The 21,499-nt window shown below is 37.6% G+C and overlaps 1 protein-coding gene and 1 long non-coding RNA gene across 2 annotated transcripts in view; one reads left to right on the top strand and one right to left on the bottom strand.

Moving 5' to 3' along the window:
• Positions 1-21,428, bottom strand: part of ntng2a (netrin g2a) — a 91,282-nt gene extending 69,854 nt beyond the window's left edge. The window contains exons 1-3 of the mRNA XM_065248367.1: positions 20,835-21,428; positions 19,676-20,227; positions 2,499-3,142 (exon numbers count right to left, since the gene is read on the bottom strand). Coding sequence (XP_065104439.1) covers positions 2,499-3,142; positions 19,676-19,906 — 875 coding nt within the window. The 5' untranslated portion in view covers positions 19,907-20,227; positions 20,835-21,428. The remainder of the gene's footprint in view (positions 1-2,498; positions 3,143-19,675; positions 20,228-20,834) is intronic.
• On the top strand, positions 10,682-13,049 carry LOC135729984 (uncharacterized). The gene is made up of 4 exons (XR_010525828.2): positions 10,682-10,983; positions 11,732-11,771; positions 11,898-12,045; positions 12,766-13,049. It is a non-coding gene; the product is annotated as an uncharacterized lncRNA (long non-coding RNA).
• Positions 21,429-21,499: the final 71 nt, after the last annotated feature.

Genomic DNA, 21,499 nt, shown 5'->3' with positions numbered 1-21,499 from the left:
GTGAAAGTTGCTTAAGAACATTTTGTTTTTGCTGGAAATGCTCCATGGATTTCGAAATCTGCTTTCGTGGGAAGCTGCAGGAAAAATTCAAAAGGGAGCGTCGAAAGGCTGAGTGCATCTGATCGACTGAAGTCTTTGCATAAATTAACACGATTCCTGGGAATTTCATTTATTTATTTATTTTTTTCCTCCCTACCAGGTTTAATTAAGGTTCAAGCAGTGGATTTGGGATATTTGTCTGATGGTACACAAGGCCCCCAACCACCCCCCGTTTCCAAATCCGTTCCATCTTCTGGGACGCCTCTTTGTGAACTCTTTCTACTGTCTTGTGCCTAGCATCGGATTGCAGCAAACCGTAGCAGTTCAGATGAGCTTCAGAGAGAAAATGATTGTTGTGAATTTGCTCGCTGTCATGTGCGGCACGCTTCCTAAACATTCCTTTTTTAGCTGAAGAGAAACTGATCAAGAAGATTTTTCCCAAATGCCATCAAAGCGGCAGAGGAATATGTTCTCATTGTGTAGTCAGGCTATTTTTAGATGCTTTCTGCAGTAATTTGAGTTTGTACTGTATCTCTGGCGCTTTGAAAGAAAAGGCAAACATCATTATCAGAGCGCACATCACTTAGTTCTGCCAAACAAGACGCAAAACACGGAGGTAAATAAGAAAATTAGCAGCGTATCTTAATTGCTTTTAACAAGTAACACTTCATCTTCCTCTATTAGCATTCATGTTTTAAAGACTATTTAAAGTAATCAGCAATGATTATCTGCAAATGTCGTATGATGAGGGAAATAGGTTGTGACGGAGAAAACATCACTGGTCGGCCGGATGTCGCCGGGTCTCATCTGATTACTCTGCCCAACCATCAGCAACCTCGTGGACTCCATTTAGACGAGTACGCACAGGGCACGCCATCAGGGACGCTGTGCCATTTTTATTATTCAAATGCTGCTGAAACGCTTCCCAATATTGTGGAATGAATAAAATATCCCAGGACGATTTTCCGCTGGGTATTAGTTTAACATTTCCACTTCACCAGTAGTCTCATTATGAAACAGTGGAACATCAGTCAGTCTCTGATGGGCCGCTTTCCGCATGTCCATTTGTCTACTTAACTCGTCCTGTACCCTGTCGCCGTTAAAACAATTTCCTCTCTGACATACCAGAATAAGTATTGATTGAGGGATTGCATTACCGGAGGTTTGGGCCATGCATTGATCCCCTCGGTGGTGGACATTTTTATAATATCTGTGTTTACCAACAGATAACTTCAATGTAAAGACATGATAAGGATTCAGATCAAGCTTGAGTCAAATCAGGACTTTTCACTTATACTCAATGTTGGGGGTAACGCATTACAAGTAACATGCATTACGTAATAATATTACTTTTCTGAAGTAACGAGTAAAGTACCCATTACTTTATAAATGCACACATTAATATTTAAGTTACTTTTTTTTTAAATAATGCAAGTTACTTTTCAGTTCCATTTATTAGATTGAAAAGAAAAAAATATGTACTGAATTAAACGTATGAACGTAGTGACGTATAATTACGCAATCTATGCGCGCCTCCACGGGAACAGTTTGAGTCAGAAACAGAGATGGCAGACCAGAGCTTGACTTTTTTGCGATGGAAATATGCAATTTCTGAATGCAGAACTTCATAAAAACACCTGCAAGGCCTGAAAGAGATCAAGCCTCAGCCAAGTAAGAAAAAGTAACGCAAAAGTAACCTAAAAGTAATGTAAGTATTACTTTCCATGAAAAGTAACTAAGTAATCAAATTAGTTACTTTTTCAGGAAATAACCTAATATTGTACACTGCAAAAAATGATTTTCAAGAAAAAAAAATTTTTCAGTATTTTTGTCTTGTTTTTAGGAAAAATATCTAAACATTCTTAAATTAAGCTGCTTTTTCTTGATGAGCAAAACGACCCAAGAAAATACGTCTAGTTTTTAGACCAAAAATATTAAATTTAAGTGATTAAAACAAGCAAAAAAATCTGCCAATGGAGTAAGCAAATTTTCTGGAATTTTTCTTGAATTTAGTGTTTAAGAAAAATTTTCAAGATTTTTTTGCTTACTCCACTGGCAGATTTTTTTGCTTGTTTTATGCACAAAATCACTTACATTTGATCATTTTGGTCTAAAAACTAGAATATTTTTTCTTGGGTCATTTTGCTCATCAAGAAAAAGCATCTTAATTTAAGAATTTTTAGATATTTTTACTGAAAACAAGACAAAAATACTAATAATTTTTTTTTGAACATTTTTTTTTGCAGTGTAATGCATTACTTTTAAAAGTAACTTTCCCCAACACTGCTTATACTCATGAGACAAAAAGTTTGCTAAGTTAAATGTACATTTATATAACTATATATATATATATATATATATATATATATATATATATATATATATATATATATATATATATATATATATATATATATATATATATATATATATATATATTTAGTGTAGTGCAACATTACCTTGCTGGTATTTCGATATTGGAGATGGCGTAGAAGTACTTGAGCAGGTTATCTCTCTGCACGTATGTTCCCCCGAGCGCTGGTCTAAGCAGCCGCAGACGCAGGTTTGTAAAGGTGAAAAAGTCCCGTAGGCCTTTCATACTCTCCATGCGCGTGTACAGGTTGTCCATATTTTGTAATTTGGCCCCTGCGAATATGGCAAAGCGTTCCCGGACCTCGAACCGCACGTTCTTTTCATTCTTAGAACCGACCCAACGAGAGTATTGCTCGGTACACATAACCCTTGTCACGTTAGTGGCCGTCAAATCCTGAACCCTTTTTGGCAACATCCCGAAAGCGTCCATACAGTCGTCGGCATAATACTGGTAAGGCTGCCAGGTTCGCCCATAATTCAGTGACTTATCAAGCACCAATATTGTGGGCCGCCCGTATTCAAAGGTTATCTGGATGTCGTCGGTTAACTCGAGGATTTTGTTCCAGGATAAGGATATGTTGGCAAGGAGAGGGTCCGGAAAACGACTCCATGTCACCGTCTGCCAGTATGTGATGAGTCCGGTTCGTTCCCGATCTTGCATCAGTTCTGGAGGATGGGCGAGTTCTTTGGTGGAGGCATCGCATTCATCACTACACAGGTATGGGTTTTCCTAGTGAGGAAGAAGACAAAAGGAGAATAAATCAAATGTGAGTCCTTTTAAATCAATCTAGCGCTCAGAGGTCTTCAACCATTTCAGGTCAAGGACCCCTAAAATGGATAGAAAGGCAGAGCAGGGACCCCCAGTACATGTTTCAAAATCAAAATATAGATTTACATGCTTCATGAAGGTTACATTACAAAGATATTAAACTTAATCAGGGCTCCAGACATACTTTTTTTACTAGGAGGACAGTGGCCCCCAACTGAAAATTTTAGGGGCGCAACAAGAAAATTTAGGGGCACACACCGTAAATCAACATACTAACCAAATATTCACATTTATACTAATTTCCACTGTATTACTAATAAATAATTTAATGATAGATGCAGAAAGTACAATGTGCTGTTTTCTAATTCAGTGTCACATCACCAAAAAAGGTCAAATTTACTGGTCGCACATGTGCGACTGGATTTGGTGGCAGTCTGGAGCCCTGTTAATTATTTTTTGTATACACAGATACTTATTATATAACATTTAAAATCTACTGAATTGATTTTTAATGGGGGAACCTTTATATCTAAAGTTTTATATATATTAGCCTATAATGATTTTGTTGCATGCCTGATTTTAACAACCCCTAAAGAAAAATATTTAAAAAAAAAAATGTAGGACCCTCAAAAGGCCACAGGCCCCTTGTTGAAGAGCCATGATCTAGCTGGTTTCCCAGCCCAACAATGCCAGGGAGATCAGCTTAAACCAGACAGGACAATTGTTGATTTGTGTTATGAAACTTCATCTATAGGATAATTTACTTTATTGATTAACAACAGTGTGCATGAAATCTCTGGAGTACTTGTCTCTGATTGGTCAGCTGAGGCATTTAGTGGTTCACTACGTTTGAATAATGGCCATTATAAGAGGCAATGATGTATAATTGACGGCTTATCTAAAAATTGTGTCTCACGTTTCAAAATGTGCTCATGTTCTCTATCATAAAGCAACAAAATAAATTAAACTAAAACAATCATTTATATCCATTTCATTTATTTACTTAGTAAGTAGCTGTGCAGTAAGTGACATCATGTGCTGATCATTATCACAAAAAATCACATATAAACCACATGACAATCAGAGATCAACAAGTATGGAGCATCTAAGATAACTTCATCGTGTATATACATATAAAACATATGTGTCATAAGGGTCAATTTTCTGAAACTTTTTTTTAAATTAAGGGATTTTCATTAGAAATTTTCCTTTTCCATCACCTGTTTCTTATGCGATACTTCAAGGGAAAACCTGAGGTCTCTGCATTTAAAGGTATTAACAATCCATTCACTACTGTTTATTTTAGGGTGTGAACCTTTGCTCTAGTGACACACCAGGTGAACGGATTAGCTTGCCGGTTGCCATCTGGTCACCCATTACCTTTAATTCCTTTTCAAGTAAGTAACAGCCATTATTCAAGACAACAAGCATTTGGGGAAACCTGCACACACTGCAGCCTTTATAATTGATAGCTCAATGTCCACCGTTAGTTATCGTTTTACAGCCCGCGTACTTCAGTGTTTCCCTGGCCAAGTGTTTTCATGCTCCATTAGCTTCCATTAAGAAATAATTTAGGCTACCTGCCCCAACCATCTGGAGCACCATAACGCTCTGATCCAGGGAGCACCTTAGCCCAACTCGCTCCTCTGTCTCAATCCTGCCATCTTTCCCTGCAACCCAAATCCAATCCAACTGCTGCAGCAGGTGGCTCTTAGACTAAACCTCCGGCTTTCCTCCCAGGAAGCGTCACGGTTAAAGAGGAGGACAAACCTTAATGGAACATTTGACCACTTTCCATTTACATTTATGCATTTGGCAGACGCTCTCATCCAAAGAAGCTTACAGTGCATACATTGTTTCATCAGTATGTGTTCCTTGGGGATCGAACCTGTGACCTTTGCGTTGCTAATGCAATCCTCTACCGACTGAGCTACAGGAACAGTGTGTCAATAAACAGAATATGGTTGTTTGTCTAACAGTGATCTCACATAAACTCTTACAGACATCTGTGGCTACATTGGCTAATGTCAATACATTAGAACCAAGTAGCTTATATGCATGAAGCCCTACAACAAATAAAGTATTATCATGTCAGAGACCCTCAAACAAAAATAGATAGCAAAATGAAAGTTTTTTCGAAGACTATCGAAGTGCCAGACTTCAGATCTTTCACACACTAGCTTAACCTATCCTGTGCATTGCATCTATCAATCGTAAATGCCCAAACCAAAATGTTTGTGCCTGAACGTTGCTAAAGTGGACAGCACAGTTGTCAATGAAAACTCTGATTACATTAGCCTAATGAATAATCCTCTATCTCATTAGCCTCACACACCTTTCAATGGGAATTCCCGATCTGAATCCGGTTGTATTGCATGCTTCAAATATAGAATGACATTGCCTGGGGAAACCAACATTGCAGTGAATGTATGTTTACTGGGATAAGGTGATTTATGATAAGAGATGGGTGCCTTTTCTTCAAATAGGCCACTTTTATTGCTAAAAACAACATTATTTTGGTATATTTGGTATAATACAATGTGTTTGCTTGGTTTATGGTTAAAAAAAACATTATTTTCCACATGCCGTACATTATTATTGCTCATTTATGCCGTGTCTCCCTGAAACGCGTTGATTTTGTACAAAGCTCATCGTTCGGAAAGCGCAGTGTCCTCTGATTGGCCATTGGAAATGTGATGCTCCTTACCTTGTTTTGAAGATTAGCTCCCAATGCAATACTATCAGGAGTTAATATCATCTATCATCTACCTTATCAAATCTGATCCAGAAAATGCATATGACCAAGTGATTAACTTTGCATGCGTGGCTTGAGCAGGACGTAAGAGATTGGTAAAGTAAGGATTACTAAAACATTAAAACCATGTCTGCATTTGTGATTGTAGAAACGACGAACAAGCGCTACTCTGCACTGCTCAAAACTTGCGTTGAATTATGGTTTAGTCAGTAGTAAATTCTTTAAATATGAAAACACAGGCCACTTACATGCTGTATTTCAGAAGGGAGTGGAATTATGATAATGTGTTTGTTGTAGAAAAAGAGATTTAAGTTGGAGACGATAACTTGTGTCATTGTTTACTTTGAAATTTGTAACTTTTGCATATCGTTAACATGTACCAAAACCAGTGGCAGCCGGTGACTTCTTTTATCGAGGGCGCTCGATGCGAAGTTCGTCACAACGTGTATGTAGCCCGTCATGTGCGTGGTTACTTTTTTCAAAATCTGTGTTCTGTGCATCGAAAGATCCTGTGTGCATCACGTGTCTTGTCAAAATAAGTGCCTGCTGCAGATGCGTCTAAAGGGTTTATGATAAAAGAGATGCGCGGTTGCCAGATACTCGCATTATCTCATCTCATAATCTCACGAGTTTACTGTTAAGGGAGTGTCTTGTGTGTATTTTGTGAACATGAGAGTCTCTTTTATCATAAACGGTTTTGACGCGTGTGCAGCAGGCACTTATTTTGACAAAACACGTGATGCACATGGTTTACATGATGCAACCAACACATATTTTGAAAACGCAAGCAACACACATGACACTCTAAACACTTATTTTGAATTTGCGCCCCTCGGATGAGCAGTCACGAGCCGCCACTGACTAATACACACTTACACACCAAAGGAAATAAAAAATTGTGAATCGGATAATGCGTGCTCTTTAAAGGAATAGTCTACTCATTTTCAATATTAAAATATGTTATTACCTTAACTAAGAAGAGTTGATGCATCCCTCTATCATCTTAGTGCGTGCACGTAAGCGCTGGGGCGCGCTGCGACACTTCGATAGCATTTAGCTTAGCCCCATTCATTCAATGGTACCACTCAGAGATAAAGTTAGGAGTGACCAAACACATCCACGTTTTTCCTATTTAAGACGAGTAGTTATACGAGCAAGTTTGGTGGTACAAAATAAAACGTTTTCTAAGCGGATTTAAAAGAGGAACTATATTGTATGGCGGAACAGCACTTTTGGGAGTACTTCGACTCGGCGCAGTAACACTCTCCCTCTCCCATAATGAGAGGGAGAAGGGGAGCGGATTTTTCAGGCGAGTCGAAGTTTTACCCCCTATAAGAAGTTAAAATTATACTTAGGGGGTCCCTAATGCCTTATGGGGGGTCCCAGCTCCCCCCAGGCCCCCTCAATTTGAGCACTGGACTTGGGAATGACAAAGTGTTATTTATGCTTATTACACAGCATTCTAAAATGCTTGATTCTGATTGGCAGTATAGAGAGAAGTAAATTGTGTGAAAAATATTGCGGTTTTTTTTACGCACAAAACATGAACACATATTGCGTACCATAAACACAATCATAGTTTCAAAAACATAGGAAAAACGGGACCTTTAAAACAAAAAATAAACATGTTTTCCTCGGGTTAGGTCTGCATTTATAAAAAATTAGCTAATCAAATATTTCAAATCAATATTTAATGTTCCTTAGCTTAGTTATGATGTAAATAGCCATGTAATAGGCAGGATAATGTACAGGCAGCAGGTTGTTATCGTGAAATAAGCCCCTTCAGTGTAATACAAGACCCTCCTGATCACACAGTCAGGGCTTATTTCTGTGATAACAACCTGCTGCCTATACATTATCCCTTACATAGCAGACGTCTTTAAAGCGACTTACAGTGCATTCAAGCTGTTCATTTTTATCAGTATGTATGTTCAGTGAGAATCGAGCCCAAAATCTTTTATGCTGCTAACGTATTGCTCTACCAAAAGAGTTACAGTGCTGTTTTTTTTTTTCAGGCTGAATGTACTGAATGTATGAGTAACTTCATAATAAAATCATGTTTCATAGGAGCATTCAAGACAGAAGTGCTTAGTAGCAGTATGAAATGTCCTGACCAAGGCTAACAAGCACTGAAGATCCAAGGCTGTGCTGGTGGAGACGGCGTCTCTACCTGGAGATGTGGCCCTTTTTCTACAGCGGTGAGTTAATTACAATGAAAGCAGTTCCCTCTGGACGTTCAGTCATATAACAGCTGCTGCTGAACAGCTTCAGAGGGAAACAGTCGCCTAATTATACCAGCCAGAAAGTGACTTGAACAAGAGCTTCAACTGTCCCGTCGAGTGTCAGTACACGACTTTAATATGCAAATACATTATGTAAGCGTTTCAGTTGATTTACCTAACTTAGTACTGTTTGTGAAGGTTTTTCTGTTAAGCGTAAAGGATTTTGAGGGCGTTTCAAACGTTCAGGCATTCATTTATAGACAAGCAAAAATAGGAAATGCTTCATTCAATTTAATACATTTTTTTAAGGTAAGTGGTTGCAATCAATTTATTCAAGCTACATTTAAACAAAAGTTTTTTTTTTGCCTTTCTAATTTTATTTGTTTAAATGTAGCTTAAATAAATTGATTGCAACCACTACCTTAAAAAAAATTATTAAATTGAATGAATAATTTTTTTCAGTGTACAGATTTGCGCAAAACTCAAGATCATCTCTGATTATTTGCGCTCGTAAACTAATTTGCGCAAAATTTTTCTCATTTCAATGGACTTTAATGGACCCCAACACAGTTTTAATGCAGTTTCAAAGGACTCTAAATGATCCCAATCGAGGCATAAGGGTCTTATCTAGTGAAACGATTGTCATTGTCAAGAAAAATAAAAAATATGCACTTCTCTTCTTCCTCTGGCCGTGTGATGCGCCAGCGCGACCTTACGTAATTGCGTAATGACGTCGAAAGGTTGCGTGTTACATAAATGAAAAGCACATTTGCAGACCATTTTAAACAATAAACTGACACAAAGACATTAATTAGTATCATTCCACATACAACAGCGTCAGAACGGTCCTCTTTTTCCTCACTTGGTGCGTAGTTTCGCATACGTCATCCGTGACCTCTTGATGTGATGACGTGTCACTGGACCGGAGGAAGACGAGAAGTTGTGGTTTAAAAGTGCATATTTTTTTATTTTTCTTGCCAAAAATGACAATCATTTTGCTGGATAAGACCATTATGCCTTGTTTGGGATCATTTAGAGTCCTTTGAAATGGCAATTTTAAACTTGTTAAGTGTTGGGGTCCATTAAAGTCCATTAAAATGAGAAAAATCCTGGAATGTTTTCCTCAAAAAACATAATTTCTTCTTGACTGAACAAAGAAAGACATCAACATTTTGGATGACATGGTGGTGAGTAAATTATCTGGATTTTTGTTTAGAAAATTGACTAATCCTTTAATTTTTGTTTAATTAAACAACTTGTTTTTATACTTTATTTAACCAATTATTATTGCATCATCATTATTATTATTTATCCAATTTTAAAGGTTATTGCTCACTTTTATTTCTTCATTACTAAAATATTTGTTAGGGACAGTCCTAGATACATTTCCCATACATTTATTTTATCATTGAGGATTTCTTAAAAAGTGTAAAAATTGTATCTCGTTTTCGTGAACCCACTGTGACTTGTCTCGTCTCGTGGAGTAAGTGTCTCGTCACACCCCTAATATATACAATACTGGATTCCTTTTTCGAATTGCCAGCAACCACCTCACCTGATCGTAAAAAAAAATTTGCGATATAAGAAATATATTCGCTTTGAAATCGCACAATTTGAAGGGTAATGGAAACGCAGCTTATTGGTTAATAAGATTAAATTCATGCATTCACTTTTTCCTAAAGTGACTAAGTTGCAATGCATTTAAAGTATACAATTAAATCAGTACTGTGTTCCCTGGGAATCGAACCCACAATCCTTTAAGCTGCCAATGCAATGTTTTACCAGTTTTGCTACAGGAACACATTCCTTTCATGCCTTTTGGAGTTTACTGTAGTATATAAGATCCCATTCTTATGACTGAAATACTTTCTCTACATGTACATAATTTTACAATATATTTCATATTGCCTGTTATTATTACGAACTATCTTTTTTATCGAATTGAACTGTTTTACTGAATGGAGTTATATTGAAAAAATAACATAAAAGGTGTTTTTGCTCTTTTCTAAACATGCACAACACAATTGAAGGAATGTAAATGAGTGCATGAGTGATTTAAAGTCCTGAAACCTGAGGCAGCATGATAACAGGCAGCTGCGGATTATTGTGTGTAGACACGCGGGAACAAACTCTATTGCCTTTGGGAATACCGGATGCAGGAGGAGGCGCTTTGGATTCATGGAAAATTCATGAGAGAGACCAAAAAATCTAACTAGCTAGAGGTTTCTTGTGACAAACAAATTCATTACCATAGGAATGGTGTTTTTTCATTTTTATCCAAAAAGAAAAAAATCTGGACCAAATGTGTTTGTTTCCCATGGTGCATTGCAGGAAGGTGCCGTTACTCTATCTGCTAAATTTAGTCCTGGCTGTTAATGTGTTTCTAAAATAGGCCAATAGGATTATTCCTAAAATGGCACTCCGACTGGAAAGAGAGGTTTCATTCAAACAATATGCACTGAAAAAAATGGACTTGGTGGGTCTTTGAATTTAAATAAAATAAACATGTATATGCAACACAAAATATTTATATTCCTTGTGTAAACATAATTTAATTGATTAGGATGAAAATATTTTGTTTGAATGTAAAATGAACACATTATTCTCACATTGATTAAAATTGATTGAATTGAATACTTAAAGCAATAAAATTGAGTTTGCACACAAAACGGCACCTCCTGAGCAGAAGGTGGCAGTAACGCTCAATGAAAAGGATGTCAATCGCCATAAAAGAAGAATAAACATCGTTTGTTTTGGGCGCCAAAATGAAGACTCAGCAGCAGTCAGTCAGAAGAACTCTCTCAGACGGACACCACGTTATTAAAGTAAGTTCTATTATTTATTTATGTTCACTTTATACGTGATACATCTTCACTAGATAGACAGTTTTTTTTACAATATGTAGCCATTGCAATGACTTGTAGTAAAAATGAGTTTGGAGGATGTTGGTGGAGTAAGTTAACGTTACAGTCAGTCAGTCAGTAAGTGTAAGGCTCATAAAGAAAAACAGCGTTTTAAAAATGTCAGCTGTATAACGTTATTTCACGTTTGGTAGTTTTATCCGAGTTGAAAACTGTCAGATTTGAGTTGACTTTTGAGGCACTTTTTACTCAGTTGTTCTATGGAAACGGTTCAGGACAAATAAAACGCTAACCAAACGTTATTCTGTCCAGAGTAACGTTATCCATGTACTGTAAGTAATTTACCAGATGATATCAATTGACTACATTAATAATGACATTGTATGAAACAAACTGTCTGCTTAATCAGATGAACAGACCCGCGTCAGTTATTCGTGACTTCACTACGCCACGAGCAACACTTGATTCAATTAGAAAAAGTTTTTTTAAATGCCTCGCGTGACGTCTGGTATATTAACTGAAAAAATTGCTTTGAAGTGCCACACCTTAAAGCTGACGTTTTCAGAAGAGCACCTTGTTTTAAGATCTCATTTTGTCTAAAATTGCGTCCTATGACAGATATAATACTTATTTCATTATTGCTCTGTGTATGTGTGACCTTAATCATTTGAGGTTGTGTGTTGATTTCACCTCTGAATATTTCCTCTTATAGGTCCATCATCCTTGCATGCGCTACACACTCAAAAGCATTGGTAAGTAATTCCTATCACTGTTTTACTGCTCTTAGGAGCTAAATCTTATTTTTGTAACTAATATACATGTATTATTCTTTGACTCGCAGTACTCAAATATACAATGGTTGGTTAATTTGTTTTCAGATAAATGCTGAATTTAAAAGAATCACTACTGTCTTATGTTCCTGCGTGTCACCTGGACCTCCAATCCAAAAACCTGACGAAACTCTTCTATCAGAAAGGAGGACAGCTAGCAAAAAGACTTCAAACAATGAATGATCAAATGACAGAAGTAAGTAATATAGATTCATAGACATTAAAATGTGTAAACATTGTTGGAAGTACAGAACATTTAGTATGTTTTAGTTACAACATCTTTTGGCACAAGGGTCATTAAAACACCTGGGAAGATTTAAAGGGGTAGTTCACCCAAAAATAAAAATTCTCATCACTTACTCCCTATCATGTTGTTACAAACCTTTATAAATGTCTTTGTTCTGATGAACACTAAGGAAGATATTTTGAGGAATGTTTGTACCCAAACCAATCATAAGCCCCATTCACTTCCATAGTGGGGAAATATAATACTATGGAAGTGAATGGGGCTCATGAACAGTTTGGTTGCAAACATTACTCAAAATAAATGTCTTCCTTCGTGTTCATCAGAACAAAGACATTTATACAGGTCTGTAACAACATGAGAGTGAGAAAATGAGAGAATTCACTTTTGCTGTGATTGTCAGGTATGGTAGCACACACTCGAAATGTGGCCTCTTTATTTAACTCATTCCAGTGTAGTGAACGCGCACACACACCTGGAGCAGTGGACCGTGCAGCTGCCTTGCTTTGTAACCCATATATTTGTAACCAATTGTAACATGCTGTGGCAATGCACATGGGTCTGTATACTTACATTTATATGTGTTTGCATTGTACTAATTTCCAATGACACTTTTATTGTAACAGTAACTTTTTTTCTGTTTCTTTAACTACATTTGTCTGTTTTGTACAGGGCATGGATGAAGTCAGCATCAGTGTGGTCATTTGAAGACACCACTGTTGGGATTTGTGCCCTCAAACAACATGCTTCTTGTGATGAAGAAGAGGATCTTTGTATAGGCCTGGAAGGCATGAAGGTGTTGCAACATCGTGCCATGTTGTTTGAGCTGATGTATGCCTTAAACCTGAGCTATCCTGATCTCCGCTTTATTTTTGAGGAAATCCAAAAGATTTTAATGGAACTGCATTGAGCGTAACTTTAACGAACAGTTTCTTTCAGTGAAAGGATCAGAAAGACTGTGCTGCTCATTTATGTTCTTTTTATTTATCTGTTTTAAGTGTTTTCTCTCAGTTTGCTGCTCAGAGTTGATTTTGGAAATGGTTGTTGTATTTTGTTTTTGTTGAATCTTTGATTATCAGTTTATACAAATGCTGTAGCTCTGACTTTCTGAAGGATTGATATTTTCCAGTTTGTAAATCCATTTAAAAAATAATAGTACTTACTGTTTTGCATGTCTCTTTGGAATGCAGTGTTTGTGCTTTAGCACTTCTAAATCTACTGTGATAGTAACTATTTTAAACATTTGGGTCAGTTTTACAGATGGGGCTTTTTCTAGTCCCAGACTTTTGCAATGCCATATATCAGTGCCATTGTTTTGTCTCAAGATGTACTCCAGTGTTGTTTTTGTAAGGTAGGTTTGTTTGTAAACTTTTTTTGTAAAAAATATCCTAATATAACTAGGGCCTAGTCATGGCTTAATCCACAATCTGTCTGGGAAATTGCCCCTTTGTATGTACTGCATGTGCTGATTGTTGTAATAGTTATTGACTGTTGTTGAATTAATGTGTAGTGATTTAAATGAATTGATGATCTGAAAGCAGTGGTTTGCCTCAATATCACTAAACATTTGTTCAAAACTCTTTGCTTTTTATGCCAATGCAAATGTATTTTGTATTTAAAAAAGAAATAAATAACATTTGGATAATTATGGGTGATTATTCTGGTGCCAGAGACATAATGAAATTGCTTTAGAGTTACATAATCCCATAATATAAGCATGTTGGAATTACAGATGAAAATCTAGTCCCCTTACATAATAAAATTACTTAAACATTACAAAATAAATGTGTTATAGTAAAGAGAAATAGCACTTTGAGTCAACATATTTATATTAGACCACTTAAAACAATTAAAATGTTTTGGTCTGACACATAAAAATTAAATGAGGAAAATTATGTTGGTTTTACACAATCGGATTATGTGGGACCGATGTACACATTAAAATTACGTAAATTGAAAGGATTTTTTTTTTCAGTGTGTGCGAAGGTGATAAACAAACAGAGGTTGCATCCCGTTTCAAACAGGGTCTGTGTTCAGATGTGTACTGTATGCAGTAATGGGTCACCTTTTTGCTTAGCTAAGCTAAAACCTTCTCTATTCTTAATACTTCTCTCTCTCTCTCTTTCATCCTCACTCTGTTCTTCATTAGTTAGCGCAATATACAACGAGAGCTTCCAGCGGTACCTAACATCATGCAAAAGAGAGAGAGAGAAAAAAAGTAAAGCGCTGAGTAAAAATGCAGTTGCATCTCCTGTGGGCGCTGAGTGACTGAAATTTCCTTTAAATCTTTAATGAGCCGGAAAGCTTTTCCAAAGAACGTGAAGTTGCCAAATCCAGAGAGCTTACTTGGATCAATTAACTTGCTTTCAACGTGATGAAAAAACAAGGCTGATTGTAAACACAGTTGCAGACGACTTAACAGAGTGCCACGCTCACTATATCAAATATGTGTTTTGCATGGGTTGTCAAATTTAAATAAACCTGTTGTACTTCTGTCTAACAGCTCCATGCCTGTAGGCCAGCGAGTGATCCGTGCCCACGGAATTCTGCAGGAAGCTATCCGGAAAGTTATTCATATCCCCTGTCCCTCGTATGTTTATTGACTCATTTGATAATGTTTATACTTAGTTAGTCCATAATTACACGGTACTCTGAAGAGAAAACTTGATTCCGTTTGGATAGTCACGACATTCCAAGGTTTGCTATTCCCAGATAACAACACCTGAGACTGATAACACAAGGTGCAGTTTAGTATTGAACAAAATATGCATGATTAAAAACATATATAGCATGCTAATTTCAATGATTCGACCAAACTGCATGCTGGAACTACATTTAAACCATGCAACTGCGGCAATATCCATTTGGCTGTACATTATCCCTTAATTAACACACGTTATCACATTTACATATTTATCACATTTTTTATTTTACATTTTAAAGAGCAACAATGGTCCGATTCACGCTTTTACGTTTCCTTTGGTGTGTAACGGTACATTCACATGGGGCGTAAGCGTTAACGCTCAATGGAAGGCTTGTCTGAAGCGTGGCCAACAGCCAATCACTGTGGCCGCAAAACAAGCTCCGGTCTTCCATAAACGTAATTGGCTGGCTCTGCCTAGGTTATTTGCATAAGGCGATATGATTGGCTGACGCACAGGTTGCCGCTTGAAAAGTTGAGAAATGTTCAACTTCTGCCGCGAGCAACGGCACTGACGCAGCACCGACGGATCCACAATTCAGTTCGCCAACGCATGACATCACCCATTAAAAGTGAATGGGAAGCGTTAACGCCGATGCCCCTTGTGAATGCGCCGTAAGTGTGTATTAGTACATGTTAACGATACGCGAAAGGTACAAACCCCAAAGTAAACCATGACGTGAGTTATACAAGTATAACTATATAAGTAAATCTCTTTTCTTGGACTACAACAAAAACACAGATGTAGGCAACAGTTCACTTCCAGGGATTGGTGATGTAGACAAGACCGACATTATCATAATTCCTCCCGCTACTGACTCACAGCCTGTAAGTTAACTCCTGTTAGCATTGCATTGTGAGCAAATCTTTCAAACATGGTAAGGAGCGTCACATTTCCAGCAGATGGTATTCAGGCCAATCACAATGTACAGATTAGCTGGCCAATCAGGGACACAGAGCTAGCTTTTCAGATTGATTAGTTTTTTTGTACAAAATCTGTGCGTTTCAGGAAGACAGGGAAATCTGAAGCTACAAAAATGTATAGTATGTGGAAAATAATGGGTTTTTTACCATAAACCACGAGAACAAATTGTATTACACTAAATACACAAAATAACATTGTTTTTTAGCAATGAAATAGGTGCACTTTAAAATATTGTATTGCATTATACAATAATGCAACTGTTATTGAGATGAATGGAGATGATAAACAAACATCTCTCTTAATGTAAGAGTTGACCTGAAACCATAAACATTTTACCCAGTATTTCATTTATATTTTATTATTTCATTCTTATATATTATTTAATTTGTCAATTTCAAGGAGCAACTTCCCAGTGTCTCTCATGAATCCAACAAGGAAGCTCCGCCCATTTTAGGCTAAAATCCCATTTAGGGGCCTCATTTATAAAATGCTGCGTAAAAACATCCTAAAGTTGAGCTTATGATCATTTTTCAAAAGCGGGCACATGTGAATGTTTAAATTCTTTTCAAGTTGCAAGAATGGCTTATTTTTTCAAAAACCTGCAGCAATCAGACAAGCAAAAGTGTCAGACCCTGACATGCCGCTAAACGTTTTTCAACATCAAAGACAGTTTTTATTAAAGTGCACCTATTTCATTGCTAAAAAAAGTTCTTTTGTGTATTTGGTATAATACAATGTCTTTGCGTGGTTAATGGTTAAAAAAACACTTTATTTTCCACATACCGTAAGTTTTTTTTAGCTCCAGATATCCCTGCCTTCATGAAACGCACTGATTTTGTACAAAGCCTATAGATCTGAAAAGCGTTGTGTCCCTGATTGGCCAGCTAATCTGTATGTTGTGATTGGCCTGAATACCTCTGACGTCAGCCGGAAATGTGACGCTCGTTACCATGTTTGAAAGATTCACTCACAATGCAATGCTAACAGGAGTTAACTTACAGGCTGAGTTCAAAGCGGGAGGAATTATGATAATGTCGGTCTTGTCTACATCAACAATCTCATGAAGTAAACTGTTGCCTACAATCTGTGTGTTTGTTGTAGTCCGGCAAATAGATTTACGATGGAGACGCTAACTCGCGTCATCGTTTACTTTTGTGTATGTATCTTTTGCATATCGTTAACAGACTAATACACACCAAAGGAAATGTAAAATCGTGAATAAGACAATAGGTGCTCTTTAATATGCACTTCGCCATGGTTTTTTGCGTATGCACACTACTATTAAATATGTGCGTACACACGCTTTATAAACAAGGCCATAGAAACCTATGAGTGACGTCACAGACACTACGTCCATGTTTTAACTTTTATACAGTCTTTGGCCGATATGTGCTATAATGCTATCATGTAGTCTTTTTGTAATGCAATTGCCAGCATTCACAAGGAGTTGTAACTGTAAACAAGTGTGCAACGGTTTCTTTTCAACACAGAATTTTAGCCATGAGGCCGCCGCTCCGAACCACCACCTGACTGCAGGCAGAGGAGTTATTCTCACGTGGAGTCAGTTTGATCTTGCGAATGCCAGAAGGTCTCCTCAGTTTAAAAGTGCCTGGCCCATCACCCCTCCCTCCGCCCCGTTAGAACATCTGAATGCAGAACGGGCTGATCAGTGGGTGAACAGTCAGCTTTTATTGATCTGAGAAGAAAGTGCTGACAGGGAAGGACATGGCTACACCCTTCTCCTGAAACTCATATCTAGTTTCTTTTGCTCGGTAAGCCGCCTCAGGTCGACATGAAAAAATATTCTCTAATCAGTATGCACGAAATATACGCCCTTGTGTCGGGTTGTTGTATGAATAGTCATGAAGTTGAGAAATTTTAATGCGGTGAAATCTCTTACAACTGGGAAAACTGGTGCCCAAATCTATGGAAAACAACCCTGGAGTTAAAGATATATGAAAAACATAACGGTGTGCCATTACCCTGGTGAACTGTCATTTCTGTTTTTTTATTTTATGCATGTGTTAAACTAATATAATTAAAGTTTAAAAAATTGCTTTATATTCAGTAGCGGTCGGTGATTCAAAAACTGTGTTCGGAGTGTCATGTGTGTTGCTCGTCATGTCAAAATATGTGTTTGTTGCAACGTGGGAACCATGTGCATCATGCATCATGTCACTTAATACTGAACTCTCATTACACATAAACCCCTTCGAAGCGTCTGCAGCAGACACCTATTTTGACATGACGCGTGATGCACATAAGTTTACATGACGCGTTGAACACATATTTTGACAAGACGAGCCACACACAACGGGCTACAAAAAGCCACTGTTTATATGCATCTCCACTAGGGGTGTAACGATTTACCGTGCAAATGCGCGTTTTCTCAATGAATGAATTTGAATGAATTGCGGTGAAATCCTGGCATATCCGCACGCCAGGGGGCGCTCTTGTGCAGAAACGCCCTTTGTGCCACAGAAGAAGTAGCATTACAAACGTTATTCCAGGAAATGTCTACAGGAATATTAATATTACGGTTCTTCAAATTGTTTCAGGTATTTTCATAGATAATAAACAATATTTTGAATGATTTTATTTAACGAGTGTTGCTTTTTTAAATGCACATTATAAACGACTTCGACTCATAATGATTTTAGATTGATAAGAACTTCCTACTGACCAAATGCCGCAGTACACGCACTAGCTGTGCATGAAACAAAGAATCGCAGCCTTGCGATTCAGAATCGATTTCAGACAGGCGTTTTTAATAGGACACGCGATTGAATCGTTACATCCCTAATCTCCACTATAGCACCACCATGTTTTCCAAATAAAAAAAAAACTCATCTTTTAACCACTATTATTGATCCCTAAAAATACATCATTGCTTGTATCACCAGTGGTCTGACTGTGAACTCCAAAAAAACTGCAAACTCCAAAGAACTTTACATAGAATTTGATTAAATGAACTGCTTGAATTTGTATCAAAAAGTTAGATTTTGTAGTACAGTATCATTAAAAAAAAAAAATTTGTGACTGAATACTAAAACCCTACAGTGCACCTACCCACTAGATTTCGCCATGCACGCCACACTGTATAAGGTGTGACGGTGATGTCATACACTGAGCAATGTCCTCCCCCTACAACAGCGTCCTGTTTTTTATCCGCACGCTCTAAATGTGTGAATTAGCACCCTGTCAGACGCACTACTCCGTATCCGGGCACCATGTGTGGTGTCAATCCTTCTGGACAAATCCTCTATCCGATTATTGTGGAATCAAGCTTCTGGCTAAAAGCCCAAAGCATCGGATGGTTGATTCTCAGGTGGAGATTAATTGCTACCCACCTACCTCACAAACCTCATGGAGGGTGACATACAAAAAATATCAAGGCTGTGTTGTGCATTGTGGTATCTATGCCCTAATCTCCTTTCTATCTTAAAGGGTCACCTAAATATCACATCCGCAGGTCACCAGATGTGTCCTTAAAAGACGCAGACCGTTTGCAACCTCATGCTTTGTGCTCAACCTGACTTGATCCGCGTGGATAATCCTGTGGTGGCTGGGAACTGAACCATAGTCTGTAAATTTACACACTGATTTAGCCTTTGATGTCTCTGACCAATATGTCACATTGTTAATTGCCACATGTTGCAGATTTCTAGCAGTTCATACTGTATCAGTGTCACTTGGGAAGTTGGGAACTTGAGTCAGATCTTATACACATAAGATCAGCACAATGATGAATTTTTCTTTTTACATCTATTTAAGAAATGGGACAACCTATGAAAGCTGAACTTGCATCTTGAATTTGCATCCTGAAACGGGTTTTCTTTTGCTATAAACCTATAGCTTCAAATAGTAACCATGTAACTTAACTTTACAGCTAATAAAAAATTGGGGGCTGTCGTAAAAGTAAACACGATATTAAAAGTGGTCCAGTCAAAACTTACCAGAGTACAGAATCTCTCTGGTGGGTTCCCACATGTGATATCAGGTGGCTCCACTCGGATCTGCATGTACTCCTTCATGGACATGGGTTTGGGTTGGCAAGCATAATTCTCCCATGTTGGTCCATCATCTGTGCTGACCAGTGACTTACAGATATCGTACTGGCCCAGAGTCAGAATAATGCACTGTAAGAGCAGGATCGCCTGTGAGAGCATGACACTGGATGGGTCCATGGGTATGAGATAAAGGCAAAAGGTGCCACAGCGATTAGCAATATCTGCATGGAAAGGGTTCAGATTGTGAAATCCATTTCATCATCCAAAGTCAATGGAAATGTTTTATGGTTTGCACAAAGGTTTGAGGCTTAAATATCTTGCGGCATCTTTAAATTCCGTTTCTACAACTTGATCAATTCCAGGACCGAATGTCACTTTAGTTCAGAGATGTGATGTAGATGTTGTGGTTTTTGCGCAAGGAGATGTCTGAGGTCGGAGTCCAGTCTAAGAGTCCAGGCAAGTGTAACAGGATGGGCTGTTTCATTTCTAACAATTAGCCTAGAATAAAAGAAAAAAAACAGAAATTATTCACAAGCATTAAAGCATTGCTTTGAGAAACTGCCCCTTCTTCCGTGTGTAGAGAATCGAGTTCTCACAGATCAGAAACTTTTACGCATTGACTTTTGACACATTTGCATCAAAGTTTTATCATTTTTAATAGATCCAACTCGTCAATTACGTCATCTGCAAAGGACAATAATAAAAAAATGATGCAACTTAAATGTTCCCTCATTTTAAGTCGCGTTGTATAAATGCGTCTGCTAAACGAATGCGCGCAACTATTAAACATGCGCATTTGAGATACGAATGTTTTTCCTATTTATATTTGTATTTATATTCATTTTCAATTAAAACCACAAAATTAAATAAAAAACACGAAACAAAGAAAATTAGGTACTCTTGCAAGGAATAAAAGTAATGAAAAAATAAAGTTTAGTTGAAAGTACTTTGAAATAAAATGAAATGTTAAAGAAAGTTAAACGTAAAATTACATAAGTTAAAATAAAAAAAACCCATCACAGACTGATCATATAAACGCGCACTGGAGAAATGCGTAATCAATGACCAAGAAATAACACATTTACAATATAAAAGTAACACTTACCGTGGGCTCCAGAAAAGTTCACAAGCTTTCCTGTTCCCTGATGAATTTCTCTTCTCGAAACTCTTAGTTTATGAGTCAGTTCACATAGGACAGATGATAATAAGAGATGCGTACGTTACTCCTCTCTGATCACAGTGAACGCTTTCCTTTTCGCGCTTTCCTTGGTTGCCGCGTAACGTTAGTTTGCTGGAAAGCATGCTAGATAGATGCCCTAGATCCAAACCGAATCATGCATTGCCTAAAAACACTTTAAAGTTTGCCTTTCTGTCCCTGTCTTCATTGATGTCTCTGTCCTGCGATCTCAAGGACAGACTTCATAATACTATCCCTCCCTTTTCTGCCTCTCCCATCTGTCTTATTCCATCCCCGGTCCTGCTCCATTCACTGTGCCTTATCTAGCAATCTACAGTACTTACTATATACGAGCATCTTAGTACCCGACTCTCCTGCTCCTTTTGAAAATACGGAGGTGTCCGAGATTATTTTTGGCCACTCCAAACTGTCTGCTCTGACTAATAGAAGTAATATGAAACATAAGTTTATCTGTACGGGCTTGAAGAGAACCGTCCCACCAGCAGAATAGGCAGTCCGCCCCGCTTAAAGGGACAGATCAGACGATGCAGACTTTCTCCGCTTAATGTATGTTTGACGGGACATATACAAAT

The sequence above is a fragment of the Paramisgurnus dabryanus genome, chromosome 11 (assembly GCF_030506205.2).
Source record: "Paramisgurnus dabryanus chromosome 11, PD_genome_1.1, whole genome shotgun sequence".
Lineage (NCBI taxonomy): Eukaryota > Metazoa > Chordata > Actinopteri > Cypriniformes > Cobitidae > Paramisgurnus > Paramisgurnus dabryanus.
The sequence above is the reverse complement of the archived record's forward strand: the minus strand, read 5'-3'. Positions and strand labels throughout refer to the sequence as shown.